Source organism: Rhynchophorus ferrugineus, unplaced genomic scaffold, assembly GCF_030347505.1.
Source record: "Rhynchophorus ferrugineus isolate W39M unplaced genomic scaffold, kcgeb_rfMv2 rfM3, whole genome shotgun sequence".
Lineage (NCBI taxonomy): Eukaryota > Metazoa > Arthropoda > Insecta > Coleoptera > Curculionidae > Rhynchophorus > Rhynchophorus ferrugineus.
Window position 1 is genome coordinate 22926769 of NW_027472582.1, and position 21826 is coordinate 22948594.

The 21826-nt window shown below is 33.2% G+C and overlaps 1 protein-coding gene across 2 annotated transcripts in view; it reads right to left on the minus strand.

The window, feature by feature from the left end:
* Positions 1–1855: 1855 nt before the first annotated feature.
* LOC143192844 (uncharacterized) overlaps positions 1856–21826 on the minus strand; it is a 408130-nt gene continuing 388159 nt past the window's right edge. For both annotated transcript variants that reach the window (XM_076398576.1, XM_076398575.1), the window contains 3 exons: positions 17358–18129; positions 8851–9087; positions 1856–6920 (listed from right to left, as the gene is read on the minus strand). In XM_076398576.1, the coding sequence (XP_076254691.1) occupies positions 4427–6920; positions 8851–9087; positions 17358–18076 (3450 nt within the window). In that variant the 5' untranslated portion in view covers positions 18077–18129 and the 3' untranslated portion in view covers positions 1856–4426. The remainder of the gene's footprint in view (positions 6921–8850; positions 9088–17357; positions 18130–21826) is intronic.

The following is a 21826-nucleotide window of genomic DNA, read 5'->3' on the forward strand; positions in this document are numbered from 1 at the left end:
TCATCACCTAATAATCAGGTGATCGATAAAATGTATCACTATTCTGTAGAATCAATGATAATAATATAAGAAACTTTTATATTTTCATGTAGATTTAAATAGATTACCTATTGTTTAATTGATGAGCAATATATAAATATATAATACTTAACAAAAAAAAAACAAATTCCGGTCTCAATAACAGTCAAAGCAATAACGTATTTTTTAAGAAAATTTGTATGAATCATAAAATGATAAAAACAAACAGCAAAGTTTTTAAAAAGTGTCAAAACCGTTAAAGAGTCAAAACATTAATACTTTCGAAAGTAATGTACATTTAGCCCAAAAAATATATAACCGTGCAAACCACAGCACGTCCTGTGCAAATGTTTCATTGTTGTGTCAAATCTGATTACGCGAAACATTTACTTCTTAATGTTCTTCTTGCGAACAAAACGGGAACTCCAGTTTTCATTGGATTAATTTGTATCGGCCATCAATCCATCATCGATTTAACAGAAAAATTATATTTAAATTTGAATGGCGTGTGAAGAACAGCGTGTTATATCGATTGGAAAAAGCAACAAAGTAAGATTCGGACATAAACAATAAAAGAACGTTATATATTTTACAGTATTTTATAAATAAATAACTTTATTCTTGGAAGATTATTTCATTATTGCTACAATAAAAATTTAACTATTATCATAAACCTGAGTTTAATTAATTCAATTAAAGTTTTAATCAAATCATATAGGAACGTTACGCCGAAAGAAGACATTCATTTATAAATATCATCTAAAATGTTTAAAAACTATGGGAATGTTCAAACATAATCACATAAATAACATGTGATAGAAAAATATAATTATTATAAAAGTACATAATAAAATTATAGAAATATTAAAAGTTCTTTAGTAACAAAATCAAAATGTGAAACTTTTACATTGAATTATGATACATGATGGAAAATCGGACTATTAATAATATACATTTTAACAGAGAAAGATAAATCAATATTATTTAATCTAAAAATATTACACTATATTTCACAAACTCAAAAGGGTATGCTGTTTTATCAATTTTTAGGATGAAAATATTAAAAATAGTAATTACATAAAACTTCCTCAAAATTGGTTAAAGATACGTCCATGATTGACATGTCTTACCTCACCTTATTCAGATCTTCTGGCTCACATTTGTTCAATTCACAGGAGTAATACATGTTTTCATGTATCTATAGCACGAATCCTTTAACATTAAGTAACATCTAAAATTGCTAAATTTTGATTTATGGTTAATTTATATTTATTAAGTCTTGGTTTTGTACTAATGAAATTAAATTGAAATGTCTAGTGTTTGCACCACCATCCAACTAGTGAATTTTATGGTGTTACACATTTCTTATTCAAAATAACAATATTTAAATTTCGTATGAGCAAAAGCCACTGTAAAGCCAATACTTTGATTAAAATACATTGTATCGATTTTTCACAATAAAGATTAAATTAAAAAAATACTTTAAAACTAATTTATTGGCTTAATAATATATTCTATAATTTCTACCTAATATTGGTGTGTTATTTGTCGATAAGCCAAGGTTACGTTATGAAACATGTAAATCCGTAGCTAAAAACGTCTATAAAACTCACAACTACTGATTTACTTTTATTTGATACAATTTGTTCATTTCCGCTCAATTCAGATTAATGAGAACTGAATTAACACAATTAAAATAAAAATAACGGTGCAATAGGTTTAATTTGAATTCAACGCTGCAACATGTTGAGAACGAATATTTTATATTTTGAACTTTAGCGAGGAACATCGGGAGAAAATTTATAATAGGGATTTTTTAAAAATGAAACACAATCAGTACATATCATTTGTTTATATTTTACAATTATATAATACAACAAGAGTAATTTCATAAATATTCCGATTTTTAAAAAGATACAAACCGTTTTTATATACAAGTTACAAACATTTTTAAAAATCGTTATATCTACAGCGGTTTTTTTTCCTTCAGGATTTCCAAAAAACATTTAATTACGCCATCTTTAACTTGTTATTCCTGTAGATATTTAGTGGGAGAAAAGGATTTCCTCGCGACAATACATCCATCTTGACCCCTCTTTAAAAGAGCATGGGTTATCATGCATAAACGGAGGTAGTGTCGACGAAGAAACGATGCAAATATACTATTTTTTCATGTTATATAAGTGAGGCAATTTTAAATTAAAATACTGGCAAACTATACGAGACGAAGCTTTTCTATAAGTACGTTTATAAAAAGGAACAAAACATCGGCTGGGAACTTTTTTCGGGTACTCTATACATAAATCAATTCGTCAGTTAGACACACACTTAAAAACAAATAGGAATGTTTCGAACGTGAACGGTGAGGTTAAGACACACAAACAATGTACATTCTAAGCGACGAAAGATCTTCGAAAGAAAAACGTACTTATCAAAATAAGACGGATAAACTGCACTTAAACTTTATAATACTGTAAAAGAAATGTACAAAAATAAATCTTAATATAAAAATCCCAGTACAAAAAAAAATGGCAAGTATATATGAATTATATATATATTGGCAATATAATATTTTAAATACATTTATTTACAAATAATTTTTACACGAAGCGTTTCCCCTAGATAAATAAACAAATCTAGTATGAAAAACATAACATAAATATCACTCGTTAAAAACCCAAATTCACAGTTGGAGAGGGTTGGTTTTCTAAGTCAAATAAATAGTTAAAAAACATAAATTCCTTAAGACAATTCCTTAAAATGGTTCAGATCTATAATAGTTGCGGAGAAAACTAAGCCAGACACTGTCAATTATAACCAGAAATTATTGTGCGAAATTAAATACAAGCTTAAACATTTGGAGACTCTAAGAAAACATCTGAGTGATGAGAAAAATGAACTTGGTGAGAATGGCACTAGGAGTAAATCATAATGTTCTAGTTATAACTGTTTCTGGTCTGGGTTAAAATGAAAACTAAGGATCTAGAGACATCTATGACATAAGGACGGTTATATCTTTGTATAAAGTCGAAATTGTTACTAGGCTCAATCAGTCAATTGCTTAAATAATAAAGTAAGACATACAGGGTAGGTACAGAGTCGATACAAAAATTAACGTGATTTTTTTCAGTAAGTTAAAAACTTTCTTTAAATTGAAGAGGTGGTGAAAACACTTTTTTACACTTCATATTACTCCAAATTTACATCTGAAACGTTTGATCTATGTGCTTTAAAATCTATGTAACAACATTCAACAAGGTAGCTGCTTCACAATTTATACCTTCCTACTTGTCCGAACCCCATTAGCTTAGCAGTTCGTTCGTGATCACCCTGTATTTTACAAATAATGTAAAAAATTACATAAAAAATTAAAAATTATTTCTCTTGCGCTTCACCTAACGCACTTTTATTCTTGTTTGTATATACAAATTTGCAGGTTTTATCTTTATTATACACTTTACGTTCTACTTTAAATATCTTCCGTTGTTCGATTATTTAGGAAAATGGAGTTAAACATTTTCCTCAATAACACGACGCATACACTAAACTCTAACAACGATATAGTGTGTATCATTTTTAAATACTTGTTTTTGTTCAACATTAAAAAAATTGCATAGAGTATTCTTTGTATCACTTACAGAGAAAAAACGGTATTTCTTAATTATTATTAGTTTTTTTTAAATACCTATCTAGCTAGTAGGTATAATATATTTCTATTTTTTTACATAGTGTCTCGAAAATCAGCAACGAATTATCTCCAACAGATTAATCGAGTCTAATTCTCCGAACCACTTGGTATATAATATATTTCAATTCACATTTATAGCAAAAGATTCGTATATAAATAGTTTCCTTATTTCGTGCTACGTTTTTGTTAATTGTTTTTGTTATTCTTTTGGCCGTTCCGGAATATCTTTCGGTATATCCAGCAAACAAACACCAACGTGGTGCGCGTTGATTTTTGGTTATTTTTAGGCCTGAAACATCCTTTTGTTCTGCTCTAATTATTTTTAAAAGTCCTAAATCGAGGTTTACAAATATAATGCCGTTTTTGTTTTCGAAACAGAGAAGAAACATACAAAAGAGGCTCTTGAATAATTGATGTTATACAACAACCGAAATTCGAAACTAACTGACAAATTAACGTATTTCATTCGTTTTTGGGTTTTTGGGCCTTTGAGAGGAGCGCGCTTCATTAAATCGGAAATTTTAAGCACGCGAGGGCGTGTTTTTTTCTTTGTATTTTAAATTGTACTTCGTTCCAAGTTGTACTTGCGTTTCGGCCGAAAGAACGGCGCCCAAAAACCGAAAAACCAAAACCAAATAACTAATCCATCATCAGAGACGATCTCTCTTCTTACAGGAACACCTCCCCTTTCGCGTCCTTCTTCCCTGTTCGAACCAAACATTATGCATCCGAGAAATGATTCTGGTCCCTCATGGCCTTGAAGCGGACGAAACCTTGCTCGTCGACTAGCATCGTCTGGCCGCGATCGTGATTAGGTAAGGTCTGTATACCCAGGTGAGGGCGTGGATGGTTCTTCCTTGCTCTTCCCGTCGACCTCCTACCCGACGTGTTCGTGGAATTCCGCGATCTCCTCTCGAAATCGTTCCTTTCGAACTCGTGCCTTGTTCTTTCGTACTGATGAGCTGCAGGATTATCGATCGGCTCACTGTAGATATTCCTCTCCGAACCAGCCAACATGTCATTTTGGTAATCCTCGTTGTTTGAGTAGAAGGCGGGGTGCTTCCGGGCACTGCCACGCTGCTCGTTCCTCATCGAGTTGTGGATGGAATTATGACCGGCACGCTCGAAATTACCGCTGCTCGGTTGCCCGAAGTTGTTCAGACTATTTTGGTCGATATTCTGTCTGGAATCGAACCGATCTGATCCCCACTTTGGTCGCTCGAAACGGTCAAAGTTCGAATTGCGTTCCGAATCGCTCTGGTACCGTTCCAGAGTGCTTCGTTTATCGAATGAATCGTTTTGGAACGCGTTCTTCAGCAAGTTTGGTCGTTCGACCGGCTCTGTTGGTATGTTATCGTGGATCATTTCCTGTCTACTGTAGTTTAATGCATTGGGATTGGTGTTGCAGTTATTCGGGTAGATGTTATCGGTACTCGAATCGCTGGTGGTACAGGGGAAGAGAGGGAACCCACCAGAAACTTGCTTTTCTCTTTGAGACATTCGTAAGCTCACCACTATAGCCAACAAAGTAATAATAGAGATCTCGATAAATCTCACACTCAACTCGAAACTCCATAATATCCAATGGTGTGGAATTTCTGGCAGGAACTTATCCACTTTGATGAAGAACAAAGCATATAACTGCACCAGGCCTAACAGAATGAAAAGTAAGGCTACAGCAATGGTTATATGACTCGCGTATGAAATATTCTGGGTGCACATTTCACTTAAATTTTGACTCTTCTTCGCCAGCACATTCTTGATAATCCTGTATAGGTACAAATAACTGAATCCCAGTGCCCAAGCTAACAAGACGAACACCGGCTTGCAAATAGTAAACGAAGCCTTTTCCACATGTCCCAATGTTTCAAATATGCTCAAACAGAAACACAACACGATGTGGAGCAAAGCGAACACTACAAGCACCACCGGACGGGTCTTCACCTCTAAATGGGTCAGTGTTCGCTTCAGAAGGAATAAAATGAGCACCGCGAACGTGGTAGCTAGGAGACTCAGCGGGAAACTATGAAGGAAATCGTACAGGAAAATGTTAAAACTCTTCTGCACGTTGTACGGGTCATAGATCAGGTAGAATATCCTTAAAACGCAGATCACGGTGAGCATCAAATGGATGGTGAGAAAATAACTTTTTGAGAACATGTGCGGGTCGTTTTCGTAACGAATCAGCTTGTAGATACTGAAAATTGCTAGAAGCAAATATCCAATTACTGTCAGATAGACGTGGACCTTCCAACAAATCAGCCAGATCTGATCGGATCCAACTGCGGTAACGTTCAGTTCTTTTTCTTTGACATTCGGTAAGTTGACGCTGTCGGATATTTGAGTGGTGACATCCTCCACGTAAACATTCTTCTTTTCTGGTATGGGGATATCTTTTTTCACTGTTACACTTTCCGATCGATCGATGGAAGGCCGCACATTCTCGGGGACGGTCTCCTTCTTCGTCACCTCTGGTTCCACGGGTTGTTCAGGATTTGCTTTGGTTTCGTCTGGTAATTTCGGAGTTAGTTTCAAACTGGGTTCCGCGGAAGGTGCTCTAGTCTTCGTTATCTTGGGTTCGAACTTAGCCACGTTGGGAGTGACCGTCACCGTTCGGAGTAACACATCAGAGATATCGTCGTGTCGCCCGTTCGAACCACTCATTATCCTGGTGATACTAGGCACGCTGATTTTCTCATACTCGAAATTGCTTTCGTTGGCATTCTTCGAGCCATAGAAATCGCCAGTCCGCACGTTCTGACTGGGTGTATTCAGACTCTTCTTCTTTTCGGTTTTCGAGTCGGAACCCGGATGGTTAACACCGGAGGGACGTTGAGATTCGCCTCCCGGTGCTGCACCAGGTCGAATGGGGGCCTTCTCCATGTTAACCTTAGGCAAATCGGGCCTGTAAGGTATCCTATCCTTGGTAGGCATCAAACTAGGCGGTGGTATAGGCCGCCTATTGACAAAACCGTCCGAATTTGTGCCACGCAATGTCGGTTTGTCTGCGTAAGGGTTTTGTAGGGCCGGAGGTAGCGGGGGAGTGAACAACGCCCTGCTGGGGGGAACGTAACTGGGAGACGCTTTCCCGTACATGGACTTCGTTGGCTTAACATTGCGCAGAAGATTGTACGTGGTGGTCGTTTTGTAAATGTTCTCAGTGACCTGTTCATGAGGCGAGTTCAAATCTGGCCGTATTCGATCGTTGTTATATCTGAAATTAAACAAAATATATTAATACAATTTTTAATTCAATAATCTCTGTTACAATAAAACGTATATTTTTAAAGAATATACTAGTACTGTAAATACATTTTAGGGGATTAAAAACAGATGGTGTAAAATATGAGTACTGCTTTGGTTACTGTAATTGAAAAGAGAGAGATAATATATAATTGTATGGATCTAAAACAATAAACTTTTCTCAGTTAAAGCGCCATTTGCGGAGTGTTTTATTCTTTCTACCTAATTTGGAGGAACATTAAGATTTACATACTTTATTCGATAAAATTGCGTGTGAGAATTATTAGGTACAAATATAATTGAAGAGACTACTAGACCGTTACCGACTAAACGATATTTCCAAAAAGGTTTTCAAATGTCCGACAGAGCTTAAGCGAATGAATAGAGGATGCGGAAATGATGATGCGAATTTTTTATGAAAAATTACTTAAATCAATTCAAAAAGTCTCGGGCTTAACACATAGATGGTACAAGTTTTATTACCTTCTCCGCTTTTTCAGTTAGTACTAACTTTCAAAAGAAAGCCCTTGAAATTGGTGTTCTGCTATAAATTTGTGAGTTATTGTGCTAACAGACACTACTTGCTGCTCCATCAGAAACGACAATAAAACATTGGTTTACTGACTGCAAACGTGGTCGTAGAGACACCAATGATGCAGAACACAGTAGACGTCCAAATGAGGTGGTAACACCAGAAAATATCAAAAAATCCACAAAATCGTTTTGAAAGATAGAAAACAGAGTCACCTAGCATGGTCGAGATATCAAAAGAATGTGTTGGTTATATATTTTATGAGCATTTGACTATGAGGAAGTTATTCAAAGTGGTTCCCGCGTTTGCTCACTGTAGACCAAAAACTTGTTGATGATTCTGAGCAGTGTTTGGTCATGTCTAAACGTAGCAAACCGGAATTTTTGCATCGATATGTAACAATGGATGAACAGAGATCCATCATTTCACTCCGGAATCAAAACGATCGTCATCTGAATGGACAGCAACTGGTGACAGGTCTATGTTGATGAGACAACAGACAAATCGTTCTACAAACGTGGTATTGAAACGATAAAGTGGCGGTCGAATTATTGTTTGACGGTATATGGAGATTACGTTGATGAATAAAGCCAATTTTGAAAAAAAACGCGTCTTCTTTGTTACGGCCGAGACTTTTCAGCCCATGTGTTACTTCACGTAATAAATTAATCCCCCGAGCGGGTGGAATTCAAAACCAACAACACTATACGTTTTACTATTACTATTTTTTATCATATTGATATGAACTAAATCTATACTCCAATTTTAGGACAAAAAGACGACACAAGGTCGCTGCTAAAATCGTGTAGATATAATATTATTCTAAGAACTCTGTTTTTCAATATATATTTAACGTTAATATAGACAGAGACCCGAAGAGAATTGTTGTAATTACGACTGATGATAGGTGCATATTGGCAGTAAAAAGAAAATAAAAAAAACACGCCACGTTATTACAAAATATACTCATCTTGTGTAGCTAACTATTATAGGACCAGGTAAATCATTCGCTTTTATTATACCTTCTGGTCTTTGTAATACTTAAAATACATCCTCAGAAGAAGAGATTACGAAAAAATTGATGTTGATTACTCAAAGGAACTAGAGAATGAATAATGGCGTTTTTTTTTTGGAGTGTTGCTTCGGTAGTTTGTTGGTTAACGTTTTTTCTCTCTAAAAAATAATAGAAAAAGGCAAGGAAATGTGAATTATATACATTAACAAGCATAATAACAAAACCGCAACAAAATTTAGTCGATATTGCACAGCTTTCACTGCCATAAAAAAGCAAAACGAATTATCCATTTTCTCTATGTGTTCCCAATGATCAACGAATCGATAAATATAGAAAAAATATATGTGTAGATACCTGTTGGGATTTGTGTAATGCCTGTTGTTATTATTCTTCAGAATATCAGCGGCGGGTGCTGACGTGGGTAGAACATGGTCCTTCTCGAGGTCTGCTCCGTAACCATCAAGGTCTCTACGGTTATTTTCAGGTTCGAAGTCCGGTTGCTCGAATTCGACGTTGGAACGATCATTATCAAGAGGAGATTCACGATTCTTAACGTCAACTCTCGCCCATTCTTCGGTACCGTCCGAATATCTGTAAAGAAAACAATCCAAATTAGTTTAGCTTCATTAAAATTATAACATTAGTAACTAAATAAAAAAAACTATCAATTTATGGCAAAATAACTATCGTCGCAAATCAAAACTCTGTAACTAATAGTCTGTCTGCCACTTTCTACGAAACAGGTAATATTTCTGTACAAATAATAACCCTAAAATATAACCACTTTCGTCGGGTGCAAATTGGGGTTTTGTCTGGGTCCCAGGGTCCGTAGATGTTTATCTACCCATAGAGAAAGTCGAAATCCCAGCATAAAACTCATCACTGTCATCACCAGTAAAAATTTATCAGATAATTTTTTACATAGGAAAGATAAGGTTTGAAGATGGTTGTTGCGATGACCTTGTACAGTGGTAAATATAAAATTTAATTAATACCTGGGTAATATAAAAAAGTACATAAATTTCTTGTTATTTTTCAAATAATTGATTATCAAAAAACTTAAATTGTAATGTTGTGTTAAAACTGTAATGTTCATCATGTCAAACTTTCAAGGTACAAGACTATTAGATTGCATGTGTCGTTTGTATAAAAATATTTGTATCAAAAGGTCAAAATCATAGGTAATTGTGTTTTTGTCGAGGTAATATATTATCGCCTTACCCATCGGATTTAGTTACGTTAGATATTCTGCTAATTGCATTTGCATTTGCTCCGTTGGGACAAAAAATGCAATTGTATTCAGTAACGGTTTTGAATTTTTAATTTATCAACGGGGAATCCCCTAATTCCAACTAATCAGTTGGAACAAGACAAAATAAATTTGGAAAAATAAATAACTCGTTTGTGCTTTATTTTTAAAGTTTTACAATTTTTGGGTCACAGTAGTAATTAAGACTAACTTGGGAGAAAGCATTTTGGGAATTAAGAGCCGAAGATATTTAACTGAATTGAAAATCGACTTCGAAATACTGTTTAAATTTAGATGAGGTAATTAGATATAAAAGAAATAATAAATTGATGATTAAGAGCCTACTATTACTACTAAGCAAAATTATCAACCCAGAAATTGAACTAAATTGATCAATGTGAAATGATAAATCTTGAAAAAATGTTAGAAACTATATAAAAAATTATTTACTATATACTCTTCTGATATTGTCTGTCATTGGTTTAGACATTAATAAAGTCATAATTATTCAATTAATACGACTAGGATGGATGTTCACCACAATGGACAAACACGAATTAAATTAAAGATAAAGTTTTCCCAAAATATTATTTACTTTTTTGATTTTAAATTTTCATTTAGAACTTACATCTAGGATTTCCCCACAAAACAAATTTACGGGTAAAGCAGTTACATAAAAGAAAAATATATAAATGTTCCCTATTTAAAACTTAATTTTACAAAAATTGAGCTAAAAAATATGACATATAATAACGTTGAGTGCTGTTTAAATCTGTTTAAGTAGAATAAGTGTTTTGCGTGGTCTTTCACGACAATGGATAAAACACGTTTTTCGCTATAGATAGTTTGTAAAATATATTATTAACGCCTTCCAATATAACAACAACATTAGAATGGCTGCCAGCTAAAAAGTCCTTTCCAATTAATTGTTTACTCGTTACACTCACGAGATATATCAGCAAATATCAAATTTTCATATATAGCGGAAATAAACACTGAGTAAATACTGAAAAGATATATTTATACCGAAGACTACAGCCGGCGACTTAAATATTTTAATGGGCCAACAGGGTGTAAGAACTTTTGTTAAGTAGGAACAAAGAATCTAGAACTATTTAGTCTCCCTCGTATACTCATATTCTTTTCGGGCAATATGTATCTACGGAATTCTTTCTTCTGTCGATGGTGACGAGGGGTGGCGAGCGCACAGATGTTCCCTTCGAAAATATAAAAAAGAGAAGGGGCCTAAGCTCAAGTGAGAGAATGTTTGGTCCTTTTCAGAGAACGTTTTCTCTTTACCTGCTCCGGCGAGACTCTACAATTCGGGAAACGATGGCGTGTTTTTCAAAAATAATGATGCCATTCTGGTCTGGGAGATAACATCGGCTTTGTTGATGGCCGTGTATATTCGGTTTCGTGTTTTCGGGGCCTCCGTACCAACTACCTGGTACATACACACACACATAAATATTATCTCGTAGTTCTCGGGAGGTCACACGAGCGAAGTTTAATTCAAACCACGGTTTTACTATGTAAATGTTATCTGTGCCGGACGCGATGAAGTTATATTGAAACTAAATGAGAGAAACGTTACTTCGGACGACTCGAAGTGGAAATTAGTCTCGATTCTTGGAATCTCATGATTTATGTGACGGTACCATGAAAAAATGTCATTTCCGATAGGTCGCCTCATTTATCAACCACTGACACTTATCATTCCTCCGCCACTACAGGGTTTTTGTCTAGAGAAATTTCATTAAAATTAAGAAAAGATGATGGCGGTAAACTCATTTTCTGATAATGTTAATGTTATATCGCTAAATTAGACACATCGAAATTTTTCGACATTAAAATTCCCATTAATATATGTAAAATAGCAAAGTTGTGACTTATATATTAATAAAATAGGAAATAATTTTTAAAAATCACAAAAATTTAATATATATTTAGATTAGATACGATAACACGCATAAAATCATACAGACTGACACCATAGAAAAAGTTACTGCTGATTGAAAATTATGTTTTCGTGCTGGGAACTTGAACAAAAGTAGTCAATATACGGGACAAAAGCGGCAAAGTTGTTTTGACATATGATAAAGTTGATATTACAAAATCCATGATAAACTAAAAAAGTTTAAATAGATCTAACGCACTATTCCAATCGCTGATAAATAATTTTAAAAAAACCGGAACATTTTTATTAAGATATAATTGTTTTTTAATGAATTTAGCAGATGGTGAGCTAAAATATGGACAATAATCTATAAATAAAAATGAATATAGTTCAAATAAAGCCACGCATGAACTAAATTATATAATATCTATTACATAAATCATATCAGTGCTTATTACATATTGATTCAATCTACTACCAATAGGCTGATATGTCGGAGTATACACCAGGTACAATGCACAGTACAATGCCTAGTCCTACTGTTGGTACAAGGTAGGTGTATTTAAATTATTGATAAAGACAATGCAGAAAAACTACAAAATCAATCAAAAAATAATGGCGGTATACTCATTTTCTGATAATGTTAATGTTATATCAATAAATTAGTTACATTATCGAAATTTTGATAAGACTATAAGTATATTTAATTTTTATTAGTGTATTACTCTACATTAAAATTCCCATCGCATAACATATGTATAAAATAATACATATGATAAAGTTACAATTACAAATTTCTGAGTGCTCAACGCTAATAAAAAATAAAACCTAAAACCTGCCTAAACAAAGATAATATTGAAAAAGTAGGAAAGAATATTAAAAAATCGCAAACATTTAAGATATAACATCCAAAATAAGTACTGGATGTTCCTCAAAATTTGAGTAATGAGGATCTATTGGGCCGAAAAATATGTATTATAATCAAAACAAGTTCGGAAATTTTTAAGTCTTGTTATTCGGCTTTGCAGTATATAATTTATTGGTTGGAATTGGGATGGTGTTAAGAAACCCAAAAGATTATCTGAAAGAGAACATTGCTCTTTATACACCATAACCCTTCGAAGTGGCTTACTAGATTTGATCTGACTAGCCTACTTACATGGCAGTTGAAGCGAAGTAAGTTATGCAACATTTTGGAGCTACGGAATAGGACATTTTTCAAGTAAATTGATTTCTTCGCTGGGAAATTATCGCCATTTTTTTGTGGTTTAATTTACAGTTTCCAAATTTTGACCTACTTGATTACTATGTTTTGCTGCTCTTGGATTTTCAGGCGTATATATATGGATGATTGATACAAAGCGCGGATTTTATTATTTCAACTTTAGGTATATTAGAAATGTAGATATTGAATTGAATATGCATAATTCCTGAAAGTTTTATTAAACTACACTACTCAGTGGTTTATTATAATATATGGTTATACTTGTATAGTTAACTTGGATTAATTATCAATAAAACGGTGTTAAGTTGATATCAATAAAGAGATAATATTTCACTCAAGAAAACTTTGAAACTTTGCTCCATACAACGTTTTTCAAATATAGGTCAAGTTTGCCGAAATAAAAATTTCGAAAAATGAAACAGAACTGACAAAGGAACAAACAAAACGGGCAACGTTGAAGGCTAATAAAAAAAAACTCAATAATTACATTCGTGAATGTAATTATTAAGACCGAAGACTGACAAAACAACTTTTTAATCAACTTACAGGGACTCCGATAATTAAGGGATTTGTGATGTAAATCGAACGAATACCGATGATCAATCAAACTCGCAAAGTAAACAAATCGCTTCCTTTTTTTCTACCGGTTGAGTCGAGTAATTAAAATACAAAAGTTTTTAATGCGATTTGATGGTCAGCGATTCCGAAATATTCCGAGGTAAACAATTGGCCCTAGCGAAATCAGAAATTTCACCCGATACCGACGAAAGTATTGCCGAGAGTAGAATGTCGATTAAAACTTTGTTTTCAATTTTGTCAATATCGAAGGTTGGTGGAACTTTTGAGCCGTCGGCATTGATCCGTTTGCCACGTGCATGGACCGAAAAAAGTTTCGATTCGATTTGGTCGTAATAATTCACCCTATCTGGTTTTGTATTTCTTGGCAAATACTGGATTTATATAATAAACGAAAGAAGTCTTATTTTATAAAAAGCATCAAAATAATTGAAACGTATTGATATTACTCACTAAAACTATAACTTAATATACTAAAAGTATTTATACTATAGAAAAGCTATACTCTTGCGCATTCTCAAATATTTCCAAATTTCCTGTACTCCTGCCTACCATTCCAGTGCCATCGGTTGTTGATGAAAATAGTGGTTAGGTGGTATTTTTTGTTAATTCTATGTTTGCATTATTCCTCAGTTAATTTATATAATTATTCATTACTTAACAGAGAAAATTAGCAGTAGGCAATACGAGTGTAACGTATAAAGTATAAGTAAAATATTATAATTTAGTAACACAAATTCTGTAGATCGCTAAGAAACAAAAAGTTTATTCCTGTTAAATAATATGAAAACACTGAGTACTATAACGTAGTTTTATATTAAATAGGAGATATTATAATTAATTTTCATAATCCTACAATCCAGTATCGCCGGCCTATTTTATCACACCTGTACACATGTAATGAATTATAGCTTTTTTAAAAGTAGTTTTACTGGGTTGATTTTGTGAAATAGCTCATCGTCATATTTCGTCAAACGTATAAAACATGGCGTAATGTTTATATTACATATATTTACTTTATATGGTTAAGCAAAATGGTATAATTTGATACATCTTTAATTAAAATGAGATTATTAAAAAAGCTTTGCTATTATGAAAGTACGTAGTCTTGAAATCTTACAACAAAATACTAAAGATGTATTAATGAATAATGCTTAAAAGAAGTATTTCAAACACGAATAACAACGTAACACGGCTATGTTTAATAAACTGTAACCGAAATTTTAATTTTATTGTAGTAAAAGATACGCTAATGGTAACTTCTTAGGAGTTCTAAAGCCGGCGATTAAAAATGGCGGAAGATAACACTGTGAGCAATCCTGATACGAATAAAAAGCTCTGAAATTAATACCGAAGATATAATGTGTAAACACATTCATGGGAAGCAGCCCTACTACAGTCATTATGGCAAAAATGTGAGTGGAATTGGTGAAGATTACTGTATGCTGATGATGTTTCATCAAATACTGTTGGAACTAATTACATGAACTATACTTTTAGTTTTTTATGAATAATTTTCCAGAAAAGTTCGTTAGTTCTAAATGTTTCGAATTAAAAACTAACAAAATCCCTTTTACAATAATTTAAATACGTAATTAAAGGTTAATTCTTTTGCAACATGAACAAATGTTTAAATTTAAATACGTCTAAAGCACTATTCCAATCTATGATAAAAACATAAAATACAAGACCATTTTTATGAAGATATTTTGCAGATTCAAAAATCTTATCCATTGAATCGTTTTTTAATTAATTTAGCAAAAGTGAGCTAAAATATGGACAATAGTCTGCAAATAAAAATAAATACATTCATGAATACAGTTCTGATAAATCCTGGCATTATCTACACTATATGAGCTACATAAATAATATTATCACTGCTTATATTTACTAATTCTATCTATTACTAAACACGCTGACATGTCGGAGTACCAGGTACCAGAATAAAACCTAGTCCTACTGTTATATTATGGAATTGAAGACTATTAGAATATAGAAAATTAAACACATTAAACAAAAAACAAGATATAATTTATTCATTACAATATTCCCTGCGAATATTGCCCAAGGAAAAAACGGATGCATGAATTTACTTTACTCTTGAGACTGGTATTGCATCTATATTGTGTGTAATTTTAAGATTCCCCCTCTTATGAAGGGGAGCCGTAATTAGTTGGGAGCCGTAGCTTGATGATGATTTGTGGCAAATGCAAAAGCGATCGCCCAACAACGCGGAGTAATAAACCCTTTTCTACTTGCTTATACATAAGGGAGAAATAATCAAAATAACCCGGAATGGAAATTCTGAATACATTATACAAGCCAAAATTATTTATCTACATTTTAATAGGGTGATATCACCGAAAATACACTTCGATTTAATTATTTAAATTAATTATTAAAATATCCTTAATTCCCATAATTAAAAAACGACGAAATTATTGATCAGATATATATGTTTTGGCATTTTAAATAAAACAAATCTTTAAATTTACGATTATATCCAGGATTAACTATTTAATAATATAAGTTATATTCAAACAGATGATGATTTCAAATTTTAAGTATGACGGATTAAAATCTACTATTTTTGCATAAAACTAATACCATATAAATATTCCAGGTCTCAGTTCTGTAATAAGCCTAATTAATCAAAGCTAAAACACATTTAGAAGATACAATATTAAGTAAAAACTTGTTAGTAAAATAGGAGATATTATAATTAATTTTTATAATCCTATAATCCAGTATCGCGGGTCTATTTTACCACACCTGTACAATACAGTGTAAATTATAGCTTTTTTAAAAGTAGTTTTACTGGGTTGATTTCGTAAAATCGCTCATCCTCATGTTGCGTGAAACGTATACAAGATGGCGCAGTGAGTCTTAAAAAGGGGGAATTTACTGTACGATACGAAATTAACGTAATTAATTTCATATATCTAATACACTACGCGGTAATGTTCATATTATTTATATTTACTTTATGCGGTTAAGCAAATTGGTACAATTTGATACATCTCTAATGCAAACTGAGTTATTAAAAGAGCTTTGCTATTGTGAAAATAAGTAGTTTTGAAACCAAAACATCTTGCACCAAAATACTGAAGATACTTAATCGTATCTTATTAGATATTGAATCATTATTGAATAATACTTAAAAGTATTTCAGAAACGAATAACAATATAACACGGCCTAGGAAGTTCTTTTGGATCCTACACGGACTCAAAAGATGGCGCTGTAGGGTCTAATTGGGAATATAGACAATATATTTTGATTACAGTGAACAAATTAAATACAGTAAAAGTGGTGTATAAGTGTGTTTTATGTTTAATAATCTCTAACCAAAAATGTATAATTTTATTGTAGTAAAGGATACGTTACCACTTCTTATGTGTTCTAAAACCGCCGATTGGAAAATGGCGGAAGGTAGAAGCTTCTAACGAACAATAGTTACTTTAATACTCAAATAATTTTCTATTAATTAATGAACATGAAGGTTATATGAATTTATATTAAAATAATACAATTATTTATTAGAACAAGCCGGAGATGTTTTCGGTTCAAGCTCTAATTTATATTCAATCATTATTTCAATTGTTATTCCTTCTGAAATCTCTAAATATAAAGGTAAAATTGATAAATTGTTTAAAAAAATATTTTAATTATATATCTGAGATATTATTATTAGATATTTTGTAGGATATTTTACTTGTATCAATATATGTTAATTCCATAGTTCAAAATAGTATTATATTATATTCAAGAAGATATCGGACTATCAATCGATAGGCCGCGTTCCTTTTTAGTTTCGAGTTGGCTCAGACATTTTCACAAGCGACCGTTTGGGCCCGTTCTTTGACCGTTTTTTTTTGTTCCTCCGGTTCCGAAGCGCTACGCTCCATCGTCTTACCTGTAGGTGGTCAACAGCGGCGTAGCCAATGTGGTCACCGGATACGAGTTGTCCGGTATGCTCCTTTTGGTTGTGCTCCCGTAAGCTACCTTGTTGAACACCGCTGCGATACTCTGCTCGTTAATCCTATCCAGAAAATCCTCGGTCTTGTCGAATTCGTTGGCGAACGCGTCCACACCACCGACCACCAGAGCCGCGGTGAAGAACATAACGATACCAACTATATCCCGCCGTCTCTTGAAACGGATCAAGTAATTTAGGCACGATAAAAATTTACTGATGATTAAGGCTAAACAACTACAAGCTACTCGACAGTCTTTCAATAAACAATCACAGACAGGTTTCGGTTCGCACAATCGCCGATTCACCACCGCATCCTTATTATCAACGATAATTCCGTCTTGGTCAAAACAACACTGCACGTCACTGACGTCGGAGGTCACCGCGCGATCTCGCATGGTCGTCACTGTGAAACGGCCCTCGGTTTTCCGATGGCATCTTTCGTCCAAGCACCTGGTGATGCTGCCGATCGTACGCTCTACACTGAAACGCTCTTCGCCATACTCAGCCGACTGCCGGTCGATGGGTCGCGCAACAGCTGAGCGACGATCGTCTACGGCCATGTTGACGAGACGGTGTGGTGGGGGCGGTAGTGGGGGAACAGGCAGACGGGCGAGAGGGGGACGAAGCGTCATCGTGCGACGGTGACGATGGTTCATGCCGTTTGGTGGCGTCGGTCCCTTTTGGGGTGCATCGGGGTGTTTGGTACTATCTGAAATAAAAGAACCAACCGTTAAAAATGCGACCATATATTTTGAGACGAAATTAACCATGCCCATTTCCTGTATAAGTTGTTATATATTTTTTTAACGCATAAATAAAAATACCTGATTTAATTGTCTTGATAAGTAATTTTCTTTATAGACAAAAATTAATTGTTGTTCGTTAGTCTCGCTAAAACTCGAGAACGGCTAAACCGATTTGGCTAATTTTGGTATTAAAATATTTGTGGAAGTCCAGGGAAGGTTTATAATGTTAAAATTAATTTTTTACAATAAAAATGACAATTTTGTTAACCCATACAAGATGTCATTGTTACAAAGTCGGTATTTTTGTTGGTTGTGAAATATTTATGGGTGCCTTCCGGAAATTATTTTGAGAGTAAAAATGTTGAATGCCAATTAAAACTACCGGCCACTATTATCAAACTGCGGTTAGAAGATATGACGTGTTAAACATTGAAGATAATTTCTCGGCACTGACTTTTTAGTACTTTATCATTATATATATTTCACAGAATTTCATGCAGATATTTTTTGATAGGTACCGATATATTCGATAAAGTGAAAAATAATGACATATCTTTCAAATATGATACAAATATGTGCTAATCGTACTTTTGAATCGTATTCTATTTGCATTCGAGTAAACATTGACCAGAAATAGAGTTGAAATATGTAGTGACTGTTTACGGTAAAGCATATTTTGCAAATTTATTTCACATTTGTTATTGTTTAGTCACAAATTTAGTGAGTGAGAAATTTCTTTACTTTTATTGTTAATAATTCTAAGGAGAAGATGATATGACTTAGGTTGTCGAAGTCAATTAAATGTGCGACATAAAATGATAATAGTCGTATTGGTTTGTCACAATTGCGTTTAAGAGTGAATGGGATAGGGATAGCATTTCATTCTATCCACTTCAGATAGGCTTAGAATGTAACGAGTCCGTGAACATCAAACACAACAGCGAGCAAAATACAGTGAAATTAGGACGTTTCACAGACGAAGTGATCCTCCGATCCAGGAGCGAGCAGCGTTTCTATACAATTCGTAAATAGATTACAACTATGATGCCAAAACCAGTTAAAATTGGGGAAATTACAATTGTTTGGCAATATTGTAAAGCATTCAAATACAAGGGTGAATCTATTGGGTTATGTTGATAATGGAAAAGTAAAATTGCCACAATTGGCCCCACAGTTATCACAATCTAATACGCTCATTGTGGGATGATTTCTGGGATGATAAATGATTCTAACCACTTTTTTGGCCAACATTTCCAAATGACGTCTTTTGACGCAACGCATATTGTACAGGACAAAAGATTTTTGGTAACGTAATGATTGTAGATATCAAACAAAGACAAATTTATCACCCACTAGGGGCGCTGTTACCACTACCAGATGCAGATGATCAATTCTTACAAATTTATTTTATGGTCAATCAGAATGCGGAAATTGATAGGCATTGTGTTCACAATATAACAGTGAATCGAACTATCGTGCAGGAACTACATTTGTTTCTTCATTAGAACAACGATTTAGTCCAAACATTTAAAATGTCATTGGATCGGATGCCATCTGACAGTATCGTTATCAGACCTGACAAAACACCTACCGGTGAGCAGGCTTAATTCTCGAGGTGGCTTTTGCTACTGTAGGAGAAAGTTGATACTAAGTTCACCGGGTCATCTAATATTAAAATTACAAAAAATATATTCGTGATACTGTGAAACACTCCAACAAAAAATACTGAAATTGTGAATTGATTTTGAAGGATTCGCAACTTTTACTTTACATTTCATTATGAAAATGGCTTTTTTCCTCTAAAGATGCGGAATAAACCAAAAATATAAAATCAGAAACACGACAGAATGTGTTGCACACAATAATGCTAACACGTTAAACAGAAACCAGAGCAGATTAGATTCAAAATCAAAGAACTCTATTGGTGAGTTGACAGATACTCCCAAATTAACTTAAGATTAAAGAGATTGGTTTATTAGCCAATTTGGAATTTTGGAAGCCTATTTAGACTAAAAATATCAAACCGACTAGTAATCCAAGGCTGCCACAACAAACTTCTTCGATTAATTATTGACGTTTATCGTTACGTAATTATCGGAGAAATGTACGATGACATCGATATCAAATGGATCTACGAAGTTATCCAAGATTTCACTTTAAAGCACGAAATAAGGTTTCTAAGATGCCATAATGTTGAGGTTAAGAAACAAATCCAGACATGCATAGTTAGCACATATCTGTCGAATGAAAGGAAACGATAGCGAGTGGCTCTGAACAAGACATGGATAAAGATTATAGAAGCGATTTGAAAAATAGGAGCTAACATTGTGTGAGGTCAGAAAGGTTGTAACTGATCACCAATTATGGCGAGACTTTCTGCGGCACCAAAGAGGCGAGTATTGATTGAGAAGTAGGCACTTTCCCCCAAGCTACGGATTGATGATGATATCATTTTTCAGTGAACAGTGACGTAATTTGCTTTGATTGTTATTAAAATTAGCATGGCGATTTGCTGCTTTTTCCACTTAAATAGTATTGGATAAATTATTAATATCGACCTAAATGTAAAAATTCATATTTTCATTAAATCGCGAAATCATTTAATTTAAATAAATATAAAATTTTTGCAAACTTTACTGTTAAAAATTATTACCCTGAATGAAAGATTATATCACTGAAAGCTTAAACTTATGTGTATCGATGATTAATTATGGATGTAATTCTGAATGAAGAAATTCTAAAGAAGTATTTAATGTAACAAAAAAAGAACATCGAAAAGCATTCGGTAATTTGGAGAATTTTCTTTCAAGCTATATAAAAACATGATGTGTTTTATTTTTATGATTTTTAAAATCATGAAGTACCTATCGCAGCCAATAAAGAAGTAAAACTATCACTACTCTGTAACACCTAGGTCTAGTTATTATTTTAAAAGTTTAATTTTTAAATATCTTTTCTTTCCCGTAATGAATTTAAAAATTTTGCAAAAATAATGGTACATATTAATATTTAAGAGTAGAACATAAATATGCTCTTTAAATATTGAAATAGATCAATATTTTGTCAGGTCTACACTTAACTTTCGTTAGAGTGCACAGCCAGGTTAAGTTTCTACAACTTTGAAGTTTTTAAAAATAACAAAAGTGGTTTGTCGATCTCATGCTTTAACGCCAAAAGGGTTCGTACCTGGGATTTGCCCTCGTTATCCTTAATCGGGAACCAGCTGAGATGACGCATAAGTCACGTTGAACCGAATCGTAACATTGAAATGTTTGTAGATACGGAACAAAATATTTATAAAAGAAATTTACTTTAGTAATTATGAAGTTTTTTTTTGGAAATACAGGTATACCATAAGTTAGATGTTCTCGCTCTTACAATACTTTTTGTATATCTAAATTGTTGATGTTGGTTAAATTATTCCATTCCATAGCTCTAAACGTATATTATATTATTATAATTTGCTATTTGCGAAAATATTGTTGGAATCGTTATTCAAATATATACTACAGTATCTTAATCACGTAACTATCTCGTGAAATTATTAAAAATAAATGTTGAAATATATTATGTAAATATTGAAATGATGAGACTTTAAGTAATGTAATTTCATAACACTATCTTGCTTATTATTTATATAATTAAGTTAATATGATGAAT